At 35.0% G+C, this 22,928-nt stretch overlaps 1 protein-coding gene across 4 annotated transcripts in view; it reads right to left on the bottom strand.

The window, feature by feature from the left end:
- The window catches only part of KIAA1958 (KIAA1958 ortholog), a 120,560-nt gene that overhangs the window by 16,746 nt on the left and 80,886 nt on the right, over positions 1-22,928 (bottom strand). Inside the window, exons 3-4 of one of the 4 annotated variants that reach the window (XM_074362009.1) lie at positions 21,061-21,144; positions 2,207-2,379 (exon numbers count right to left, since the gene is read on the bottom strand). In XM_074362009.1, coding sequence (XP_074218110.1) covers positions 2,207-2,379; positions 21,061-21,144 — 257 coding nt within the window. Of the gene's footprint in view, positions 1-2,206; positions 2,380-9,907; positions 21,145-22,928 lie in introns of those variants that run through there. The other 3 variants (XM_074362007.1, XM_074362008.1, XM_074362006.1) reach the window with 3 other exon arrangements.

Below are 22,928 nucleotides of genomic sequence, written 5' to 3'. Positions count from 1 at the left end.
CTTCTTTGCGTGTTATACAGTACCTTGCAAAACATTATTTATATCATTTGTCTGTATTTTGGTTGTTTCCAGCAGGAGGGTAAACCTGGCCCTCCAAATTGTCTAGAAATGAAAGACTTGACTGATTTTTCTCCTAGGTATGGTTTGTGTGTTCCCACTTCTTCCTATATATAGTAATATTTGATTGGATGCTGGATATTGTAAATTTTACATTATTAAATTCTGGATTTGTCATACCTTTTCAATGAATGGTGTTAAGTTCTTTCTAGTATTCTCATGTCCTCAGCCTCCCTGAGCTCTGATTTCTGTCTCCCCTCAACTCAGCAAGATTGCCAGGCTCAGTTTAGGTTCCCTACCCTTCACTGCAGTTGAGAAACTGCCTCCAGGTAGAACACCTGAGAGATGGTAGCACTCATCTTAGGGATCAAGTCCTGTGCTGCCTGTTCTGTAGAAGAGTGGTTTCATATATTGTGCCCAGTTTTCTAGTTGTTACAGCAGGAGGGTAATTCTTGGGCCCTCCTTTTTCTCATGGTCACAAATGGAAATTTCTATTTATTCTCAAATCTGCTGGGTCATTTTGATTAGTGTGCTGTTGCTTGTTCATTTTTATTCTTCTCATTCTTTCAATGAATGTTTCATACATACTTAGTCTATAATCTACTACCTAAAGTCCCTGGTGTCTAAATCTATTCCTTGTTGTTTCTATTCAGCCTCATTCATGGCGATTTATTTCCTTAAGTGGTTTGTTAATTTTTTTTTTTTTTAATGAGCACATATTTCATTGATCTTAGTCTGTGAAAAACCTGGGTACCTACATTTTGGATGTTTCCCTTCAAAGATTATTAGCACATGACTCTGCAAGGAGCCAGGGTATGCTACTGACCTAGAACTTCTTTAGATCCTTTCAGGGTACTCTCCTCAATCAAGGATTCTTCAGTTTAGCTCCCTTGTCTCTTCCCTTCCCTAATGATATTATCAACATAAGTCCTCAGGGAGAGCCCTGTCTTTCATACGTGCTTACTGCTCACATTGCTCCAGTTTCAGCGGTCATTTTTGGCCCTGTGGATGGCTCCCTTTCTTTCTGTACATACAGTAGATAGGCCCCTCACGGCATCTAGTGCACCATGTTGCCAGAAGTAGAAACCTATTTCATCTTCTGTTAGTGCCCTAGACACATCACCCAAACTTGGAGATGTCACCTGCCCTTGGTGACCATTATGACTTTTATTTGCAATAAGTTTAAATCTATACTTCCAGCTTTAACATTTCCCCTATGTTTGAAATCCCACATTCCCAAATGCTTATCCAACATATCTATCTGGTAGACATCTCTATGATGGAGACTCAATATATCCAAGTCTAAATACAGTATTTTTCTGTTCTGTCTCTACCTGTCCAAGAATTTTTTCTTCTGTTCACAAACCTCCAACATTTCAAGTTGCAAGAAATTTTAAGGGCTCACTTTACAACTGGGGAAATTAAGGACCAAGAAGAGTAAATAAATTTTTGCTCATTACCTCCAGTTAATTTCTCTAAAATACCACTTTTCTTATGTTCCTTCCTGTTCAAAAAAGCTCAGTGTTTCCCTTTCCTCCAAACCTTAAGATACTTGCAGATCTTACCGTCAGAGTGTTCTCCCTATTATGATAGTCCCTTCTCTGTGGCCCCTGCAATAATCCTTCAAATAAAGTCTCTCCTTACAAACAAAAACAAGACAAAATGAAACTTCAATGGTTTCACAATGTTCACAAGAGTTTAGCTTGGCATTGAAGGGTTATCAAGATCTAGTCCACTGTTCTCATATATGAAGCTTCTGCTGCAGGCAAATGAGTCTACTCTAAATTTTACTCTTTCTTATATGACTCAGCCTAGAAGACTCTTGGTTTCAACCAATTTTGTTGAAATTCTGCCTCAAAATAAGGTTTTAAAATCAATTCCTTCACTAGTCTCACCAAACTGAAATTAATTTATCCATTTGAATTTTTTGGCATTTCTGATCTGTAAATTTATAGAACACTTATCAAATTCTGTCTTGTACTGAAGATATTCTTTCTTTCTTTCTTTCTTTTTTATTTTTTGGTCCTTCAAAGTTTTCTCAGGCAGAAAGCACCTGTTCTGTGTTCCCCACAGTGCTTAGCACATTGCCTGGCACACGGAAGCTCAGTGAAGTTGGCTGGAAGAAAAAGTAAACTTAAGAGTTTCTTACCTTGGTGATGTCTGTGTGATCTTTGAGCCCATTGGTCATGCACCAATATCGCCACACATTCAGGGCATACCTAGTGGCTTTAGTAGTATTTGGGCTTACTGCACTGGTACACAGATCATTCAAGTCATCATTCATATTAAACACAGGAAATTTGTTGAGCTTAGTAGAATAGGCTAGAAACAAAAACAATAAAAGGCATTAAAATAACTTGCCATTCCTTTTTTAGAGAATTACATCTTTGGATCATGTTAAATAACAGGAAACTCCTAACAGACACTTTAAGAAAATGAAATTTCTATCATGTATACACATATTAGAATAAATACAGTAGGGAACAATATTTCTAGCTTGAAATCAATGCAGTAACCTTACATTTAATCCCAACAATTTTCCCATATATACCAAGTGATGTCCTAATGCAGGCATTCCAATAACATAAGGAAAAAAAAATGCAAAAAAAGAATGTTCTATCTAAAATATTCACTGGAAAAAAAGTAACATTTCTATCAAAAACAAAAACAAAAAGATAGAAAAAAAGGAAGACAAGTTATACATCCTTTCTCTTTACCCTTAGCACACGAAGAGCTGTTATTTCCCTGTAATATATAGTCTCAAGTGTCTTGTGTGTCATCCTAGGCAGCTTTGAATTAAATGGTATTAGCATATTTCTTTAATTCTTTCCACAGGTTAATAAAGAGAGAGAGATTTCAACCCTTACTCCCCAACCTATCAGCTAGCTGAGAGTCAGAATGAGAGGTCAAGTGAGATTATATCAGGGCAAAACGAGGGGATTCTCCAGAGAGGCTCACGTTGTTTCAGAGGAGAGCAAACAGATTTTAAATTGCAACTGCCAAATTACTTCAGACGAAGACTGCCCTTCTTCAATGTGTCCACCTTAAGTACTGGTTGCCAAAGAGATAACCAAGTCCACAACCATTAGCTGGCCTTTCTTCATACTCTGTGATCTACTAAAACCAGGCTTTAACTATTCAAACTGTTGTCTTTGGATAGGAAATAAAATCAAGGTAAACCACCTCAAAATAAAAACAATGCCAACCTGTACTTGATCTAATGGTTCTGACCCTCTCTGGAATGTTTCAGTATTCAAACAAGGCACAAAAAGGCTGAGAAACAGCAAAGTGGAAAGCTAACACAATTACCAAGGTGATCTGCAGATTGGTTTCATCTACCTGATTTCACCTGTCTCTGCTCCCACTGGGAAACACTAAACCCCCAGCCTCCTGCTGTTCCCCAGCATCTGCCTGTACCCAGGGCACCCATACCACACTTGCCCTGTACTTAACCGGAAAATCTCCTGTGGTCTTTGTGCCAAATACTTTTTTTTTTCAATTCCAGTTCTAATTCCATTGCAAACTCACATCTACATGATCCTTCCCCACACTAACCCAGCTCTTTTATTCTCTCTTTCAGTATGTGTCCCACATTTATTATTCCTTAGAACTAATGATCTAATTGCACCCAGAAGACCTCTCCATTGGTTTGTATGCTCCTTAAGACTGTGTCTTCACCCTTTGTCTACTTCGAACTGCTGAACACAATCTGCTTTAATAAATCCTTATAGCAAGAGAGAAATAAACAATGCTAGAAATGCTTTCTAAAGCAACAGAGTCATGTAGGCAAATATCTCTCACTAACCTCCTAAACTGAGATAAGTCGTATTATTTCTGGGACTTGCTTGATATGAATGAGAGGATTCTAGTATAAAATTTACTATTATTGCATCTGGCACTAATTGAATGCTTATTATATATGCTGAGCGTTCTATAAATTATCTGTAATCTCTAAGCAAACCTACTGTTATACCTCTTTTACAGGTAAGCAAACTGAACCTCATACATTTAGTAACTTTATACATCACTCATCCAATATTTGCCAAGGTACTCTCTCTGTACCAAGCACTGTGCTGTTGCAAGTCATGGAGCTGGCAAGTGCGAGAGCCAAGGTTTGCACCTGGGTCCTGCTGACTCTATGGGCCCTGGCCACTACAGCAAAGGAGTCAGGTACTCGAGGGATCAAGTACTTAGTAAGGAATACAACTTGTGCCTCTGAAAAATATCCTGCCCCCACCCCCAAATTTACTCAGATTAACCTTCAGTGAGAACTAAGTCTGCTTTATTTAAACAATCACTATAGTTTCACTATAGTTTTTTTTTCTCCTTGTTTGTAGGAAAATCATATAAGATCATTTGGAGGTGATGTTGTATGAGGTTGCAACTTAATTTCAAAATGGTTTAAAAAATATTCTCTGCAATGCACTTGCAATTTTTTTTGAGTCTGAGATTGTTTCAAATAATTTTAAATTATTAAAATACAATAATGAATTAAGAATTCAATAGCTAGGGTAACAAGCAAATGTAATATGCATAACATCACAGGGAAGATCTGTGAAATGAAAAAAGTCAATAGAAAGTATACAAATTGAAGCAGAAAGAGACAAGAATACAAAAAACACAGAAAAGAGCATAACAGATATATGAAACACAGTTATAAGGTCTAATATTTTTAAGTAGAACCTCAAAAAGAGAAGAGAGAATGGGGGAGAAGCAATATTTAAAGGATACTGGACAAGAATTTTCTAAAATAAAATACATCAATCTACAGATTCAAGAAGCTTTATGAACTAAGCAAAAATAAATAAAGGAAAAATGAAACCTAGGCACATCCTGGTGGGAATACTGAAAACCAAAGACAAGAAGAAAATTATTAAAAGAAACTGGAGGAAAAGGACACATTATCTTCAACAGAGCAACAATAGACTGATTTTTTTCAACCGAATTGATGGAAGACAGAAGACAGATGATATTATTGTGCTGAAAGAAAATTACTACAACTCTGAAATTTATACTAAGCAAAGCAGCCTTCAAAAATAAACATAAAGTACAGAGGTAGTCATACAAAATAATGAATGTGTTTGTTATCAGCAGTCAAATATTAAGTGATAATAGAGTTTTTCTTTATTAGGGAATGGAAATTACCTTGGGCAAAGGAAATGATCCAGGATGGAAGCATGTTAATATAGAAAAAACAAAGAATACTGGAAAGAGTGAATCTGTAGGTGAATCTAAATGAACATATAGCTGTTTAAAACAATACTAATGATGTCTTGTGGGGTTTTAAATATACGTAAAACTAACGTTCATTACATTAGCACAAAAGAGTTATGTAACTGAAGCTAGTGTTGAAAAGCCCTTGTGTTATCCAGAAAATGATGAAAATTCTAGTTTAAACTTTAACAATGCAATGATGCCTTTTTTAAACTCCATGGTAACCACTAAAAGAATAATAAAAGAATGTATAACATAAATTGATAGGAGAAAATGGAATAGAAAGACTTGCTTAATCAAAAACAAGGCACAAAGCATAGATGGGACAAAGAAAAATGTAAAATGATAGATTTAAACCTAAATGTATCAGTTATTATAGAATTAACATTCCAAAGATAAATCTGTCAAGGCAACCTACTGAATAGGAGAAAATATTTGCAAATTATATATCTAATAATGGGTTAACATCCAAAATGAAGAACTTATACAACTCAATGACAAAAAAACCAACCAATCTAATTAAAAAATGGGCAGAGGATCTGAATAGACATTTTTCCAAAGAAGACATACAGATGGCCAACAGGCACATGAAAAGATGCTCAATATCACTAATGTAAATCAAAACCACAATGAGACATCACATTATGCCTGTTAGAATGGTGACTGTCAAAAAGACAAGAAATAACAAGTGTTGGCGAGGATGTGGAGGAAAGGGAACCATTGTGCAATGTTGGTGAGAATGCAAGTTGGTACAGCCACTACGGAAGAGTCTGGAGGTTCCTCAAAAAATTAAAAATACATCTACAGTATGATCTAGCAATTCTACTGGTGGGTATCTACTCAAAGAAAACAAAATGACTAATTTGAAAAGATATATACCCCTATGTTCAGTGCAGCGTTATTTACAATAGCCAAGATATGGAAACAACGTAAGTGTCCATCGATGGATGAATGGATAAAGATGGTGTGTGTGTGTGTGTGTGTGTGTGTGTGTGTGTATAATACTAAGCCATAAAAAAGAGAAATATTGCCATTTGTGACAACATGGATGGACCTTGAGTATTATGCTAAGTGAAAAAAGTCTAAGAAAAATAAATACTGTACAATCTCACTTATATGTGGAATTTAAAAAGCAAAACAAACAAACAAAACAAAACAAAATGTAGGCTCACAGATACAGAATAGACTGGTGGTTGCCAGAAGGGAGGGAGGTGGGGGTGGTGCATGAAATGCATGAAGAGAATCAAGAAGTACAAAATTTCTGTTATAAAGTAAATAAGTCCTGGGGATGTAAATTATAGCACAGGGAATGTAGTCAATAATGTATTAACTTGGTATGAAGACAGATGATTGTGGTGATCATTTTGCAATGTATACAAATGTTGGATCACTGTATTGTACACCTGAAACTAATGTAAATATTGTATATCAACTATACCTCAATTAAAAAATGTTGTCAGTCTGGATAAAGAAACAAAACTCAGCTATATATGTTCCTTACACATAGCAATAAATAGAGTGTAAAAATTGAAAGGAAAAGGATGAAAAAAAGGTATGCCATTTGTCCAATAAAGAAAGGAAAGCTGGTATAGCTATACAATATTAGACAAGACAGATTTTAAGGCAAGAAGCATTCATTACTGGAAATACAGAGGGATGTTTTAAAATTCAACAGAAAAATACAACAATCCTAGATTTGTATGGACCTAATAACATAGCCTCAAAATATAAAAAGCAAAAATTAAAAGAATTTTAAAAAGAAACAGGCAAATCTACAACTAAGGTTTTAATACATCTTTTTCCGTAACTGACAGAACAAGCAGACAAAAAATTACATAGATTTGAACACTGCAAATACCAAACTGGACCTAACTGATATACAAAGAACAAACTTAACAACCGCAGAATACATTCTTTACAAAGGTACATGGTACTTTTTTAAAAAACTGAAATACAGTTGACATACAATATGATGTTAGTTTCAAGTGTACTACACAGTGATTTGACATTTGCATATATTATGAAATGATCACTACAATAAGTCTAATAATCATCTGTCTCCACACAAAGTAATTATTATAATGTTGACCATACTTCTTATGCTGTATATTACATCCCTGTGGCTTCTTTATTTTACAGCTGGAGGTTTGTACCTCTTAATCTCCCTCACCTATTTCACTCCACCCACCGACATCCTCCCCTCTGGAAACTACCCACTTGTTTTCTGTATCTATAAGACTGTTTTTGTTTTCTTTTGTTTGCTTTGTTTTTTAGATTCCACATATAAGTGAAATTATACTGTATTTGTCTTTTTCTGACTTATTTCACTTAGCATAGTACTCTCTAGATCCATCAATTTTGTAGTAAATGGCAATATTTCACAAGCCACTTTTACCAAAATAAAAATGCTAGGCCACAAAGCAAGTCTCAACATTTCAAAGGATTAAGTCATTCAGAATATCAGTAGAATTAAAATAGAAATCAATTACAAAAAGATAACTTTTGATAATTACACAATAGTATACTTCTCAGTGGAATAAAAAATAAATAAACCCTTGGTGGAAGAAAAAAATCAATGGGAATAAGAAAATATTTCAAACTGAGTACTAATGAGAATACCCACATGTCAACATTGTGGCATGCAGTTACTTCAGTGTCTATAGAGAAAATGATAGCATTAAATTCAGAAGAAAGGTTGAATATCAACTACACCGTGAAATTATAAAAAGAACAAGTATACCCCAAAAAATAAAAAGAAGGAAGCAGCACACATAAGAACAGAAATCAATGAAATAGGAAACACACTTACAATAAAAAAGTAACATCAAGAGATGGATTTGAAAGACTAACAAAATTAATAAACTATGAAGAAAAAAAGAAGAGAGGAGGCACAAATTATTACACCAGCAATGAAAAGGGAGTTAACACTACAGATCCTACAGACATTAAGGACAGTAAAAAGGTAACATGAACAGCTTGATGCCAATAAACCTGAAATTTTAGATAAAATGGACAAATGTCTAGAAAAGCCACAACTTACCAAAACCAAACAAGAAATACAAAATTTAAATAGTCTTACACCCATTAAAGAAATTTAATCAATAATTTAAAATATCACACATACAAAGAAAACCTTCAGGTTCAGACGGATTCACCAGGAAGTACTTTTAATATCTAAGGAGCAAATGCAGTTGGCCGTTGAACACGGAAGGAGTTAGGGGTCCTGACCCCCGTGCAGTTGAACCTGAGTATAACAATAAACAGACCTGGAGAAAATAGTTATAGCACATAAAGTGACAGAGTTCATACGAAAAGTTTCTCCAAATAAAGTGGAAAAGATAACTCACTAGAAAACAGACCCAGAATATGACAGGCAATTATTCATAAACATACAAACAGCAAAAAGCATTAACAGTAATCAGACATTATCATCAAAACAAGATGTACTTCATTTATTAGACTGGCAAAAATACAAAAAGGTCCATATCTAAAGAATGTCTAAGGGATGGGGGAACTTGTGCAAGTATAGAAAAAATTTTGGAAAAATACACATTACACTTGTTAATAATTACTTCTGTGGGATTTTTAGGTTTTACAATATTAATATATTATTCTTGCAAATTATAAAAATCACTAGGACTTTGGAAATGTAGATGGAGGAAAAATAAATTAAATGTTCTTTTTATCTGACCTAGGAATTCTCTTTTAGAAATTTATCCTAAGGATTTAATCAGAGGTATGTATGTACACAAAAATGTATGCTCAAGGCAAATTTATAAAAGTGAAAAACTGGAAACAAACCCAATCCAATAAAGCACTGTAAAATAGATTTTGGTACTACTGTGCAATGAAAATTAATGTAGCCAAATAATAATCACACTTTTAAAGGCTAAGTATCTTTTACAAATGTAAAAAATAGTAAATATAGTTTACAAGTTTTGAAGTACATTTATGAATAAAAAATCCAAAATAAAATATGAAAATATTAAAAGTTGTTACTTATGGGTAGTAGGATTCCTTTTTTTTATTATATTTATTAGTATTTGCCAAATATTCATAATGAATATTTATTGCCTTAACATTTAAAAACATAAATTTTAATAAAGAAAACGCTTTTTTAAAAACAATAGTTTGGTCTGAAAATGCCACCAAATTCAATATATTTTTTTAAACATTATCTTTCCAGATGATATATCACCAACGTTAAATATTTTATACATACTAGCCACTATTAGTCACTTAAAATCTTCTTAGGAAAGAGTATTATGAATACATAAATTAAAAATAAATACAGCTTTTTAAAAAAGAAAACATCTTCTGACTTGTACGCTAAATATTCCTCAGCTTGAATTCTAATATTCTTTCCCCTCCTCAGTGGTTAGAAACGCTTAACAAGGAATGCTTTGCTCAATATGCACTGACTATATCCTGGGGCTAATGCAGTGATCAGGACAATTTTTTCCCCCAAAAAACATGGTTAACTTGTCTTTTAAACTGTTTGTTTTAGCTACAGAAATCATCTGGCTTTGCAGAAAACCATTTATTAAATGAAGGAAGGCTGGTCATATCCAAATACAGTCAAAATACCGTGACTAAAACATGCTTTCATTATAGAGACATCACTAATGCTCATTAGTTGACTTTATTGGATTGTTTTTTTATTTCCGTTAAGTTTTAGGCTGTACCAACAAATACGGAAAACAAAAGAAAATCACACTACATTAGAGGCAAACATTGTCACGCAACAGGATAAGCCCTGGGACATAAAACTAGAATTTTATTTAGAGCACAGGTACACAGACAAATATAAAGCAAAAACAAGTGAGCTGATACAGATGAAAACATCTTGGTGTAAAAGATCAGTGGAGCAGCAAAATAAAAATGAAACCAACAGTGTATTCTTAATAACAAACATCCTATCATATTATTACAAATATCAACCGGCACAGGACTGGTTAACCAAGAATATCATAGTCACACATTTTAAATATTAACAGAAATTTCCTTCCATTTCAATTCACCTTTCTCCTCTTTCTTTCATACATTGTAACTGTCGCAGCTTAAAAAGAATTTTAAAACATGACTCGAGTGAGTAGGCACACATACTTTTTTAAATGTAAATCAGTTAAAAGGTAAGTGGCCAGAAAATGTATTTAAAATAACAACCTATCAAAGAAGGGGAAAGTAAATCCATTTTTTAACGAATAGTATTATACTGCTTCATAAAATTTCTTAAAGTATTAATTGTGTGTTTGTATTTCTAAACAGATGCCTAGTGTCAAATTATACTGACTAAACTGGTAAATCTACCTTTTTATTCCCAATTAACTTCTAAGTGGTAGAGTAAAAGCAATTTTAAAAGCATTCTTATAGAAAATATGGAAGAACTTATTTAAGTTGTACACAGCATTCATTCTACCAAATCACCAAAGTTCATCATTTTAACAGATAACTGAGTCACTATATATGATTTTGTTGAGTCCAAAATGCTTCTCACCAGTTTTCAGGCCTATGGGGTTACAGTTACATTTTCGGATTACAACGAAAAAGGTACAAACTATGGGGCTAATCTGGCAAATCTATGTCTAACTTCAGCAGTGAAAAATGTTTAAAGTCATGGTGGAAACAAACTGTAGAAATTAGAACCCTAACAAGTACATATGCATTATTTGATTAAAAAGTTGCCCTAGGCATAAAGGCGCCAGAACAGACATACAAAATGTACAGAAGGCCCAAAGAGGGTAATAAACCCAAGAACAGGATTGAAATATATGTGCCCACTGCAATCTAATAGAAACTGTTAATCACCAGGATGCAGCACGCCATAATCTTTGGTGTTCAAAATGCAAAAGGAATTCTAAGTACAAAGTCCTTGCCTGAAAATTCTCAATGCAGGAATCAAGAAATAACTTAGTGTCACTCTGGAAGACACTGGACAAGGGCAGAACTTCTTCAGAACATGTATAACTGAATTTCCTTTTATTGCTTTGTCACCTCCAAAGCCAATTCTGGAGGAAAGGCTCACGGTTAAAATATGCCTTTCTTTTCCTTTAAGCAAAGAAGTGGCAGGGGCCTTGATGAATTCATTTTAACATTCTTAGAGTCAAATCAGCAATTTCATAAGCAATGGTTCCAAATACAGCACTGGCTGTCGCCATGATCTGACAGTCACAGAGAAAGCCTCTGTGTAACTCAGGAGACTACCCCTTTACTACAAGAATCTCATAATTATAAACCCATTGAACAGACAGAATGAAACCCTGCATAGGTGAGGAGTTTTGGAATATTGGCGTGAAAAGGCTCTTAAGGAAATAGCCTTCTTTTCTCAACATTTTGACAGTTTCCCTTCCATTTTTAAGAGTACAAAGTATAATGAAATTTCCCCCATGCTGAATTTTAACAAAGTATAGTAGAATTAATCCACTGAAATAATGTTCTCTCTACTGTCAGAGTTTGTCTGGAATTGCTGGGGCAGGCTGGAAATACCAGGAAGCAAAGTAAAGACAGGTGGGCATGAAAAAATTCTGATGGTCATATGGCAACCAAATATGTTAAATAAGTCTATGCAAATACTGAATATTAAAGTTCATATCTGGGAACTCTGAGGTTTCTATGGTCCCTTATAAATAAAATGAACATAACTAAATATTCTTATTAAATGCAATTCAAACAATAAGCCATGATAACCAAAAACAGTAATGTTATGCACCTCATAGTACTGCTATTACATTGTTCAACATAAAGATACCCAGATGGAAGGGCAATTATGCTGCTACACTGTCATTCTATTGAATTTCTCAAATATCAGGGAAAAAAAAGATTTAAGGTGGGACGTACTAGAAAAGTTCAGAATTCTTGCTTTCCCTTTCAAGAGGTGGGGAAAGTACAGAAGAAAAGCTGACCTGGAATTATACATATGAAGCAAGATTTTGAGGTTGGCATCACTTGACGACTACACATTTCCTTCTGTAGAGGCCACTAAGTGCTGGCTTGAAATATTAAACAGCTAAGTACATACTTTCACAAGTCACACATACACATGGTTGACCGGCACAGCCTCCTAGCACAGTTTTTCAGTTACACTACAATAAGTGATAGCAGCAATGGTTAACAATTTCACATAAATACCACAAACACACATGTGGAAGAGCACCTACAACAACATGCATAATCTCAACAACGACAGCACTGACTATACACAATGCATAGAAATTGTAATGGTTTTTGGCAAGATTTTTTTTTTGTAACAAATACTTTATAAAACAAAAGTTCTTTTGTTATAAATGCTATTTAAAAAGTTGTAATATAATGGATTGTAGATATAAAAGTTCAGATAGATAAAGTTAATCTGAGTGGATTAATACTAAAATGGACCTGCTACTTCATCCGGTATAAATAATCAATCATAAATTAATTTCTAGTGGAAGTAATACTAAGGTATTTGATATATAAAATTTAAGAATCACAGAAAGTAAACAGGCATAAAAATCACTTAAATACAGTATGCACAATTACTGTCAGGATTCTATATTGCTGATTCTTCCTACTTCTACTTACTACAAATAAATAAATTATGCCAAAGCATTTTCAAAACTCTTTGAAATGAATGTATAATGGTAAAACTTTCTAATTCCAGTGTAATACAAAGAATATTAGAGGTCTAGTAAAATTCAACACTCCATTCAAAAGACAATACCATTGTACCTTCTTTTTTTTAACACCCTAGAATTTCATCTTTCTTCTTCAACTATGACCTGGTAAATATAATTTGTAAAATAAAAAATTTGTGAGATTTAAAAAGTATTTATGCCTGAATTCCTTTTTAGAAGATTAAGCAGGATGAAAATTTACAAATAGTTTGTATTTCTGTATCCTCCTGCTATAGGTTTCTTCATTAGTTCCCATTTTCTTTCTCCTTCCTATCTCTAAATAAATTCACTTGAGAAACATCCTAATTATGTTGATAGGAATTTAATCCTTTTGATTGAGGATATGTCCCAAATCTTCAAGATGATTTTTTAAACTTTCCACAGGCTAAATAAAGGTATTGTAGACTGCATTCAAAACTAATAATACAGATGTTTTGTAGCTGGATATTCAAAAGAATACCACATTAAACAAAAAGTTACTTTTTAGCTCATAATCTATAACTGGAATTCATCTACTTGAAAACTGTAGTTTGTCCTTCCTCTATAAATGACAGCTAAATATAAATGTACCCCATTTATACAGGGTACATGAGATGTTCATTAGAATAAAAGGTAATCACATTTTGAGATTATCCCATCAAATTTCAAAAGAAGTTGTTAAAATCAAGACATACCACTACACAATGAAAAGTGAAAATTCACATGCAAAGATAGCCTATTTGGAATCTGGTAGCTTGAATCTATTCCTTAATAGAAACCTGACTGAGAGCTTAAAAAACTATTATAATTTTGAAAACAAGAAAAGGATACATCTTCTAATTCAGTGGAAACGTAGGGTTGCTTTTTCTCCCCGAACCCTATCTATGGACTAGAAGTCAGAGTGCCTAGGTCCTAGTTCTGGCCCTTATTCTAATAAGTTGTGTACACCTGGGCATTCATCTAATCTCTCTGGGGCTGTTTTTCTCTTCTATAAAAGAGGGGTAGATTAGATGTTTCGAACTCTATTATCCAGCCCAGCACACCTGAAGGATGTGTAATAGAGGTAGTAGCTCATTCAATCTAGTGTCTTACAGCACAAAGGTAGGGACATAAGGAATATGAGAACTCCTGGGAATCTGTGTTTCCGGGTATGTTCCCTTTGCAATCTCCATCTCCTTGCCTTCCTTGTCTCCTCCCCAGAAGACACTGTGACCCCTATTCTTCACAGCACTCAGAGTCACTGGGCTAGATGATCTCTTAGGTCCTTTCCAGGTCCAGCCTCAATGATTGTAATTCATTCAACAAAGATGGTTACTTGAATAATCTGACCTAATTCATATTCTGATCAAATTAGCACTCGCACCTAATTAATTCTGAGTCTAATTCAGCAAAGTCATGGTTTACATAAAAACTCAATTTACATGTATTAAAATGCTACGTTTTAAAAAATAATGCAATCTTTAGTACCAAATTAGGTCTTTCCTTCAGCTTTGGTAGGCCCAATTAGTCAATTTACAAATAGGATGGAGCATGAGAAATTTTGATTATCCTTCTTGTCCCTACTAAGCAGAGTGAAATCAGAGTTGGTGGCAGTTTACCAACATCATCCCCTCTTTTCTGTTTATATCATTAGAAATACACCAACCACCAAAGGATGACATATGCAGTGAATTTCTTTCTTCCAGTTATGTTCTATGGCAAGGAGCTCTTAAAATCATCCTATTTTTTTAAATCACTTTGCCTTATGAAAAGCTATGCATTCATATCATATCAGCCAGACCAAACGGAGAGAAGCCATCTCTGAATATCATGCATTAATGGAAAAACAAAACCCCAAAACAATTGAGGATGCCCTTGTCAAAGATGTGTTTCTTAATAAATAACTATCTACAACATATCATATGGTTGATTCGTGGAGATACATCTTGTATAAAGGAATTCCAGTTGAGGAAAATCTTTTAAACCGATTGATAGAGAACTTGTTAATTGCTTAGTATTTCATGAATGAACCTTTAAAAAAAATATCTTAACTGCAATAAATTATACCCTCTCCCAGATTTTTCCCCCTAGGCTTAGAAATTTATTTCCTTTATCATATGGTAGAGAGTTTTTATTTACAGATGTTAAGTATTACAGCTTTATTGTGGCTAGAGAAATAAGGATCAAAATACTCCTTCTCTGTAGATAAAGAAAACCAATCAGAAGAGGGTTGATTAAAACCAGAAGTGTTTGTCTCATATATAAAACTGTGGAGACAAACTAGAAAAAATCTAAATGGTATTAGTTGACCTCTAATTCTGAGAATCATAAGGATAGCATCGCCCCCCAAAAGCCTTCTGTTAAAAATAACCTCGACTGATTAAAAAACAGAAACAAAACAACAAGATACTCCATTATGTAGTTAATTTGCCGGCATCAATTTGAGGGGAAGACCAAACGCCCTGTCAGATTGGAATGAAAATTCAGTATCTGATGGATGACAATATTGGCTGCTGGGCTTAAGAGAGGTGTTCCCTCTACCTAGTAGCTCCCCCTTGTCTGTCTGAACTATAAGGAACTCTCTTGAATAGGATTTTTGGTTTATTTGGGGTAAAAACCAATGACAATCACTTTAAAAAATATATAATTATTTGTGCACATTCACACTGACCTCCATGACAAAACTGAGTTCTTTAAAGAATGACATAAACTTCTGCTCTCTACTCATGGCTAAGGGGAAACAAACTTTGCTGAATGTTCCATGTCAAAATAACTAGATAGGGAGCCTACATACTTTTATGCTAACAAACAGGTCAGGTGATGGCACTGCTCTCAGTGGATTCAGAGTTGAATGAATCCTGTTGATGATTTTATTACACTGAGGATTTCATTTATAATCACTTCAGAGGGTCTACAGAAGCAAAGAAAGAAAAATCACTTTGTGAACAGGCAGCTACAGCAGAAAAGGCCAGTGCTTGATGGTATGTGGATCTAGTTGAAGCTCCTGACGCTCTTATGTTGTATGTTATGCCCTTATGTTAACTGTGCTGCGGGCAAGCTATCCAACTTCTCTAGATCTCACTTATAAAAGAGAAATAATGATGCTTACCCTCATAGGACTATTGCAAGAATTAAGTGAAACAACTTACAGAAGCACTTAACACTATGGTACACTGTAAGTATTTAACAAACAACATTCTGATGATAATCTGCACATTATGATGCATGCATGCATGCATCTATGTGAACACAACGGATGCTGCAGAAATGGCTTTGCCTTATCACTGACTTTAAAACAGCTCTAAGGAAGATCCTCCACAAAATACTCAAAGCAGTATTATGTATTCTACAGTAAACCAACATATTCAGTGGAAGGACAAACGATATGAGTACAAAGTTTGGGAAACTATGCAAACTAGTACTGGCAGAGTTTTTTGCTGGGCTCTCAAAAATGACAAGAAATTTATAGTACCTTTTATAAATCTTATGAAAGCAGGAACTATTTTATAGATCTTTGTACCCCTCCTAGTGTCTAGATACAAGGCGTTCAAATATTTGTTGATATGACTACATTTTCATCTCAGTGAAGTCACTTGATTTCAGGACATCTAGAAGCTAAGCCATATGACTTAGACAAATTAATTCAATGAAAGTTTCAGTTAATCCTGATCTAACTGAAAAATCAAGGAGAACTGAGCTATGCTAGAAAAATTTCAGACTATTCTTATGTAGGTCAGGAAGTGATTTAACATGGGGACAACTTAATATAGGTAAAAATAACTACAATATAAGTATTCTAAGTAGCTGATGTATTATGAATCATATTCAGACCAGCCCTACTAACCATGATTAACAAATGGACTCTTAAGAATAATCTCTGTTGGATAAACATCCTGAATATCTCTAACCTTTTCAAACGTTATGGTTTATAAAAAATTGCTACCATCTACGATGTTCAATCATTAGTCACTCACATGAATATAGAAGAAAAATTTAATTATGCAGCTACATCATCCATATACGGACAGATGGATTTGGCGTTTTTGTTGTAGACAGTGCAAAACTCCCAGAGTCATGTGAGGGGCACTAGAGAATTTCCTACACAACATACCTTAAAGTGTAAACTCTGCAAACATGGTTTTATTAATTTTGTATGAACCACAGGATTGCCTGGAAAGGCAGCACATTCACCTGTAATGAACACCTATTGGACTGCGGATTTTTTGCTAAAGCACATATACAATTTTGGCATCTACCACTGCCACAGTATGGGCGTAATTTTTAAGCTAAAATGACAAATAATAAAAATGGCATCTGGCAGTAGTATATTCTCAGTATTGTTCATACAAAAACACAAAATTTAGAGGTAGTTGCTGATAATTTTTCGTAATTTAATTAACCCAAAGAGACACTATGATTCAGCTAAAATTCTACCAAGCCATTCTTCAGAAAAGTTTTCTAAATCTAAATGTCACAATATTTCTATTTGGTTGAGTTATCAAAGCAAAATATAAATAAATAAAAGATAATTCACATTCTTAGTTTGTGTTCTTCTAAATGAAAATGCAACAGGATTAAACAGGAGAGAGATTTTCATTTTAGTACCTCAATATACACAAACAGGGATTCGATATTTCCTAGCTCTACTTTCTCAGTCCATACTGACTGTCCTTCTTCCCCAAGACAAACTTATTTTGCTGTCCAAAGCAAATGAAGACTCTTAATGTATGTCAATGCAAAAACAAAATGCACAATCACATTTTAAATGTCTTACAGAAATTCTTTTTTTTTTTTTTTTAAGAGGTAACATGTAAAAACAACCTTCTCTTTAAAAAAAAGAGCACTTTCACAGTAGGCTGTCATGTGCACTTCTGAGCCTGGCAAAGAATAAGGAGAACAGGAAAGTTTCGTAAAGAGAATTGGGAGAATGAGGCCCTGTGGTTCGAAACGAACAACAGAGGGGCGGCTAGGTGACACTGTGTGATGAAAGATTACTCTACATCCCTTTGGATCAGACAGACTCGAGAGATGGGAAGACACTTATGTCCCCATCTCTGGCTCAAATCACAGGAAACTAATTTATGAGTTGGAACTAAGTAAGAAAGGCAAATAGAAAAAACTCTGGAGTCAGGTGACAGACAGTACCATTTCCTTAGCTATAATCTGATTTGTCTTGAGCGCAACATAAGACAGAGATGACTAACCTTTTCAAAGCTGTTGAGAGGATTAAAGATCACATATACAGAAGTAACTATGTATGTACTGAAATGTCTGAAGAAATATTTACCAAAATATTAACAGTGGTTATTTTTGGCTGGCAGATTTATGAGTATTTGTTTTCTTTATGTTTATCTGGATTTTCTAACTTTCATAAATTAGTATTACTTATATAAGTGATACACGTAAGTCACTTAGCACATATAGTGCTGGCACACATACTGATTCACAAATGGTGGCTATCATCAATACAAAAAAATAAAGTGAGATATCTTCCGCTCTTTCTTCTTGTTTCTGGATGCCTCTCTATGAAAAGAAAGTCATGAAATGAAGTAGACTGCAGAATACCAAGGGCATGGCAGACTTCCCACTCCTGAGCCAAAAAGGAAAGGTCACAGCTTAGAGGAATGGGTCTTTATGTGTTTATGACTTGGTGTTGGGAAGAGCTGCCTAGACATGGGAAAGCTCAGCTAATGTGATGATTTAGCAAAGCAAATCAAAATGAAATTTGTCCTGGTCGTACAATAAATTAAAACATAAAATACCACCTGCCTTCCTAGCTAATGTGAATTATGACAATGACTTGAAGAACAAATGATTCCCCTGATCCAACAAAACAATTAAGATTTGGATTTTCTTTTTATGTGTTAATGACTATACAGACTATGAACTGAGCTCCACTTTATGTGGTCCTAGCGTCTAAATTTACTTTATTATTGATATATCTCAACAAATAATTCACCACAGGCTGGAAGATAAAGACCTTGGAAAAAATCACCCAAAGAGTTGTTCAACCAAAACTATTATTATTATAATTTGCAAGATTATTGCACATAAATGCATTTATATTTACTGTAGAATAAATTTTACACATTTTCAAGAATGCTTTGAATTCAGCTAAATTTGGTAACAAAATGTTATTACCTAAAATTAGTGTCAATATTCCTTTTATCTCAACAGAGTCAAGTAATTCCCTAGGGAAAAGAGACTGAAGTTCAAGGCTTATAAATAAATAATTCAAGGGATTTGAGTTTTGAAGAGTATGAGTTTTTTGTTTCTTGACTAGTGCTTCTAGACTCTTAGTCAGACTTTTTCATTTTTTACCTTCTCTTTAAGTTTGATATACAGTCTAATGCTTGGGAACATTTTCAAAGCTTTGGTAGTTTTAAATTTCTTGTAAATCTGATAAGCAAATTTCATTTACATTGATTTCTTAGGAAACCAAAAAAAAAAAATTCTATCCAGGTTCAAGTACAAGAGTATAAAAAGAGCTAGTAACAGTCTTTTTTGCCACAATTCTGGACTTTGCATATTATTTTAAAATTATGTATCTTACAAAGAGACTGGCACCTTTATTCCCTTCTCCTACCTCCCTTTGCCCCTAAAATGAAAGATGTTAACCAAACATCTAGACTTTCATACAGTAAAAAATGAGGCACAGGAGCTAAAATCTAATTATGCTTAAAAAAGAAAAAGTATGTAAACGGTTTGTCCAGCTTACATCAATATTTTCGTATTTTGGATCTGACAATTTTGTGAAGATAGTAAAGTTAGTGTTGTCTCCTCCTAGTTAATACAGAATTTTAAAAAATTTTTAAAAAAAGCCATTTTCTAAGTACACTAAAAACAAGAGGTGGGGTGGGACAGAAAAGCAGGAGTTGAGGACACAAGTGTCTAGGATGACTCTCAGTTTCCTTTTTGACAGTTTTTGAGAAAAACGGAATTTCTTCTCTATTTTGCGTTGCCTGAGAACCACTATGGTTTTGTAAAGTCTGTAACAGTAATTACATTTAATCACCCACGAGTACATTTGTTTTAAGCCTATAAATACTATGTTAGTAATACTAAACTATCTCCATTGGCTTATTTGTAAAAAGAAAAATATATATTTATATTTTTATAAAGTTAACATTGAGGGCAGAGGAAAGGGAACGAGAGGCAGTGTATCATCACAGTTTCTCTGGACACAATACCCAGACTGGGGTCTCGCTCAAGCCACCTGGTCAAGCAGTGTCCGAGGAAGAGTCATAGGAGGCAGAGACGATGAAATTGCCGCTGTTGGAGTGCCCGGCCACGGACTGGGCGGCCTGCTGGCTCAGATTGTTACAGATAAGCACCAGCTGGTTGCTCTGGGCCTCGGACAAGGTGCTGCAGCTCTGATACACACTGAAGTTGGTTTTCCTGCCGGGGATGTTCCCCTTCTCACACATGGTCTTCACCATCTTGGCCAGCTTGTTCTTGCCGAGGGCCTGGCAGTTGTACCAGTGCAGAGCTGCCAAGTTCACGACTGGCTTGATGGACAAGTAGAAAGGGGCATCCTCGTAGCGCATGGCGGGGGGCCGCCGCTGGGCATACTCCTTATAGTCCTGCACGGGGCAGGTCTGTGGCGCGTGCTGCGTGGCATACACACGGGAGTCTGTCCCCCCTCTCTTGGTTTTCGCATTTAGGTCACCAGTGTCTTGACCCATCCACTCCAAGTACTCCAGCCCTGTTTCTGTTACCCGGAGCCGAATATCACCCCACTTCAAGGTAGATCCGTGGAAGCCTGTGCAGTGCCCAAAAGCTTTTGTGTTGTTGAGCCAGACAAGGTTGAGCAGACCCTCGGGGTTATAGCGGCTTAGCAGCCCCCTTTTCCGCAGAATGAGCTCATCAGCAAAGGTGAGCTTCATGGATTTGTGTGGCTTATTGCCTTTTCCTTTGCAGCGGAGTTCAATTTGCTTCTGTTTCAGGGCCTCTTGGGAGCGTTTGAATTCCTTATCCCTGGTAATACTGTAGCCATACCTGTGTTCCTTTAGGTAGCGCTCAAGTCCACATTGGTAATTGGCCAAGCTGTTGGGTTCATACTCGGATCCATCCTTCTGCCTGGCATCCACAAAGAAAGAGGCCAGGTAGGCATCCAACTCCTTGCAAGGGATGACATAAATCTCTCTTGTTTCAGAAGGATACTTGGAGATGAGGAACTCCCGGAAATTGCGGAGCGCGGTCTGCGTGCTCCGGATGGTTTTCTCATTCTGCTCCCTGCTGAGCTCAGCTGCTCTTTCATCCTGGTCTGCAACAAATTGGGGAGGGGAAGGATAGAGAGGGTGTTGATGAGTTCAGACAATGCACTTTCTACTCTGAAATAAAGTTTCCTTCTATAATAAAAAGGGAAAGAAGGAATCAATTTTACAGAGATCACTAATAAATGTTATTTACATACCTGCTGCATTATAATAGCCAACTTCAGTTTCACAAATGATGTACTAGACAAGAGTATGTCCACTACAATCAAAATGAGCTTCTCATGTCATGGGCACATAGTTTAGTACACGAAGGTTTGTGGAAAGAGTGAGATTAGAGGTAGCCTTTGTTTTAGGAAAAAAGTGAGACAGAAATGTGCTATTTATCCTAATGCAGTATGCAAGAGCCCCATTAGAATGACACACTCATTTTTAACCACTTCATTTGTGAAACCAGAGATTGTACTGGTTCCATTTTATTGGATTAAATGAAAAATATTCTAATTTCTTATTTAGCACATCTCTAGAGATCTCTATTTAAAAGTTACTAAACAGATCATTTACAGCAGTTAATTTGATGCCTTCTGCAGCAATTCAGGTAAACACAGTTTATAAATATTCTTATGTAATTGCAGGGTGGTTTATAATATAAGAAGTGATAAGAATACATAGTGTTTTGAAAAATGAAGACATACTCAGATACAGAGAACAAATGGGTGGATGCCAGAAGGGAAAGGGGTGAGGGGTAGGGAAAATAAGTGAAGGGGATTAACAGGTACAATCCTCCAGTTACTAAGTCACGGATGTAATAAACAGCATAAAGGACTATGGTCAATAATATTGTGATAACTTTGTACGAGGACAAATGGTTGCTAGACTTATCATGGTGATCACTTCGTAATGTATGCAAATGTCAAATTACATAACATACCTGAAACTAACATAATACTGTATGTCAACTACATTTCAATACAAAAAATGTTGGTGTTTTGAGAAAGTAATTAGGATGATACTTCATGTCTATAAAGACAGTACAATGAAATTTGAACCCAGCTATTATTATAATCAAGGTGTGAGGACAGCAGTATGTCGCTTGGGCAGTTTCGGTTTATTAATTTATTATTTATATTCAGTCATCAAAGCCTGGAGGTGCATCTTTTTTCATTATGGGTCATCCATGATTAAGTAATGCTGCTCTGGAGTAGCGGTTCTCACACTTCAGTGAGCTTCAGAATCACTCAGGATGCTCATTCAAAATAAGATTCCTAACTGCAGGCCCAAGAATTTGCATTTTTAACTAGCCCCTCTATGCTTGGAGGAGGTTTGAAGAGAATATACTTTAAGAAACAAAGTTCTAGTGGTTATGGCTTATGAAGGTAGCCCTCTCTGTTTTACTTGATTTTTAAAAGAACAATGATTAAATTTAATGCTATCATTTAAATGGTTTCCTCTCAGTAACATGTCATTTAAATTTGGGATCTTAACATTAACAATAAAAACATTTTGTCAAGAATCACCACAATTATGTCAGACATGGTCTGGGCAGAACTCAAGAGAAAATCTAAAAATGAAATTACACAATAGAAAAAATCAGGCTATTCTGATTGCTGAGAGGCAAACATCAAGATTAATTTAAAACGACATAAAAATGTAATTTCTCATTCTAAATTATTTTGTTTATCCCAATTATCTTTTTTAGGAAAACTTTAATTTGTAAGGCTGCTTGCACAGTGGGAAGTCTTTGAAATAACCACATAGAATAAGATAAATAAAATTTCTAATAAGCTGAATCTTATCCACAAAACATACATTTTGTATTACTATACACATTTAT

Source organism: Camelus bactrianus, chromosome 4, assembly GCF_048773025.1.
Source record: "Camelus bactrianus isolate YW-2024 breed Bactrian camel chromosome 4, ASM4877302v1, whole genome shotgun sequence".
Classification (NCBI taxonomy): domain Eukaryota; kingdom Metazoa; phylum Chordata; class Mammalia; order Artiodactyla; family Camelidae; genus Camelus; species Camelus bactrianus.
This window is presented reverse-complemented; position numbering and strand designations above follow the sequence as displayed.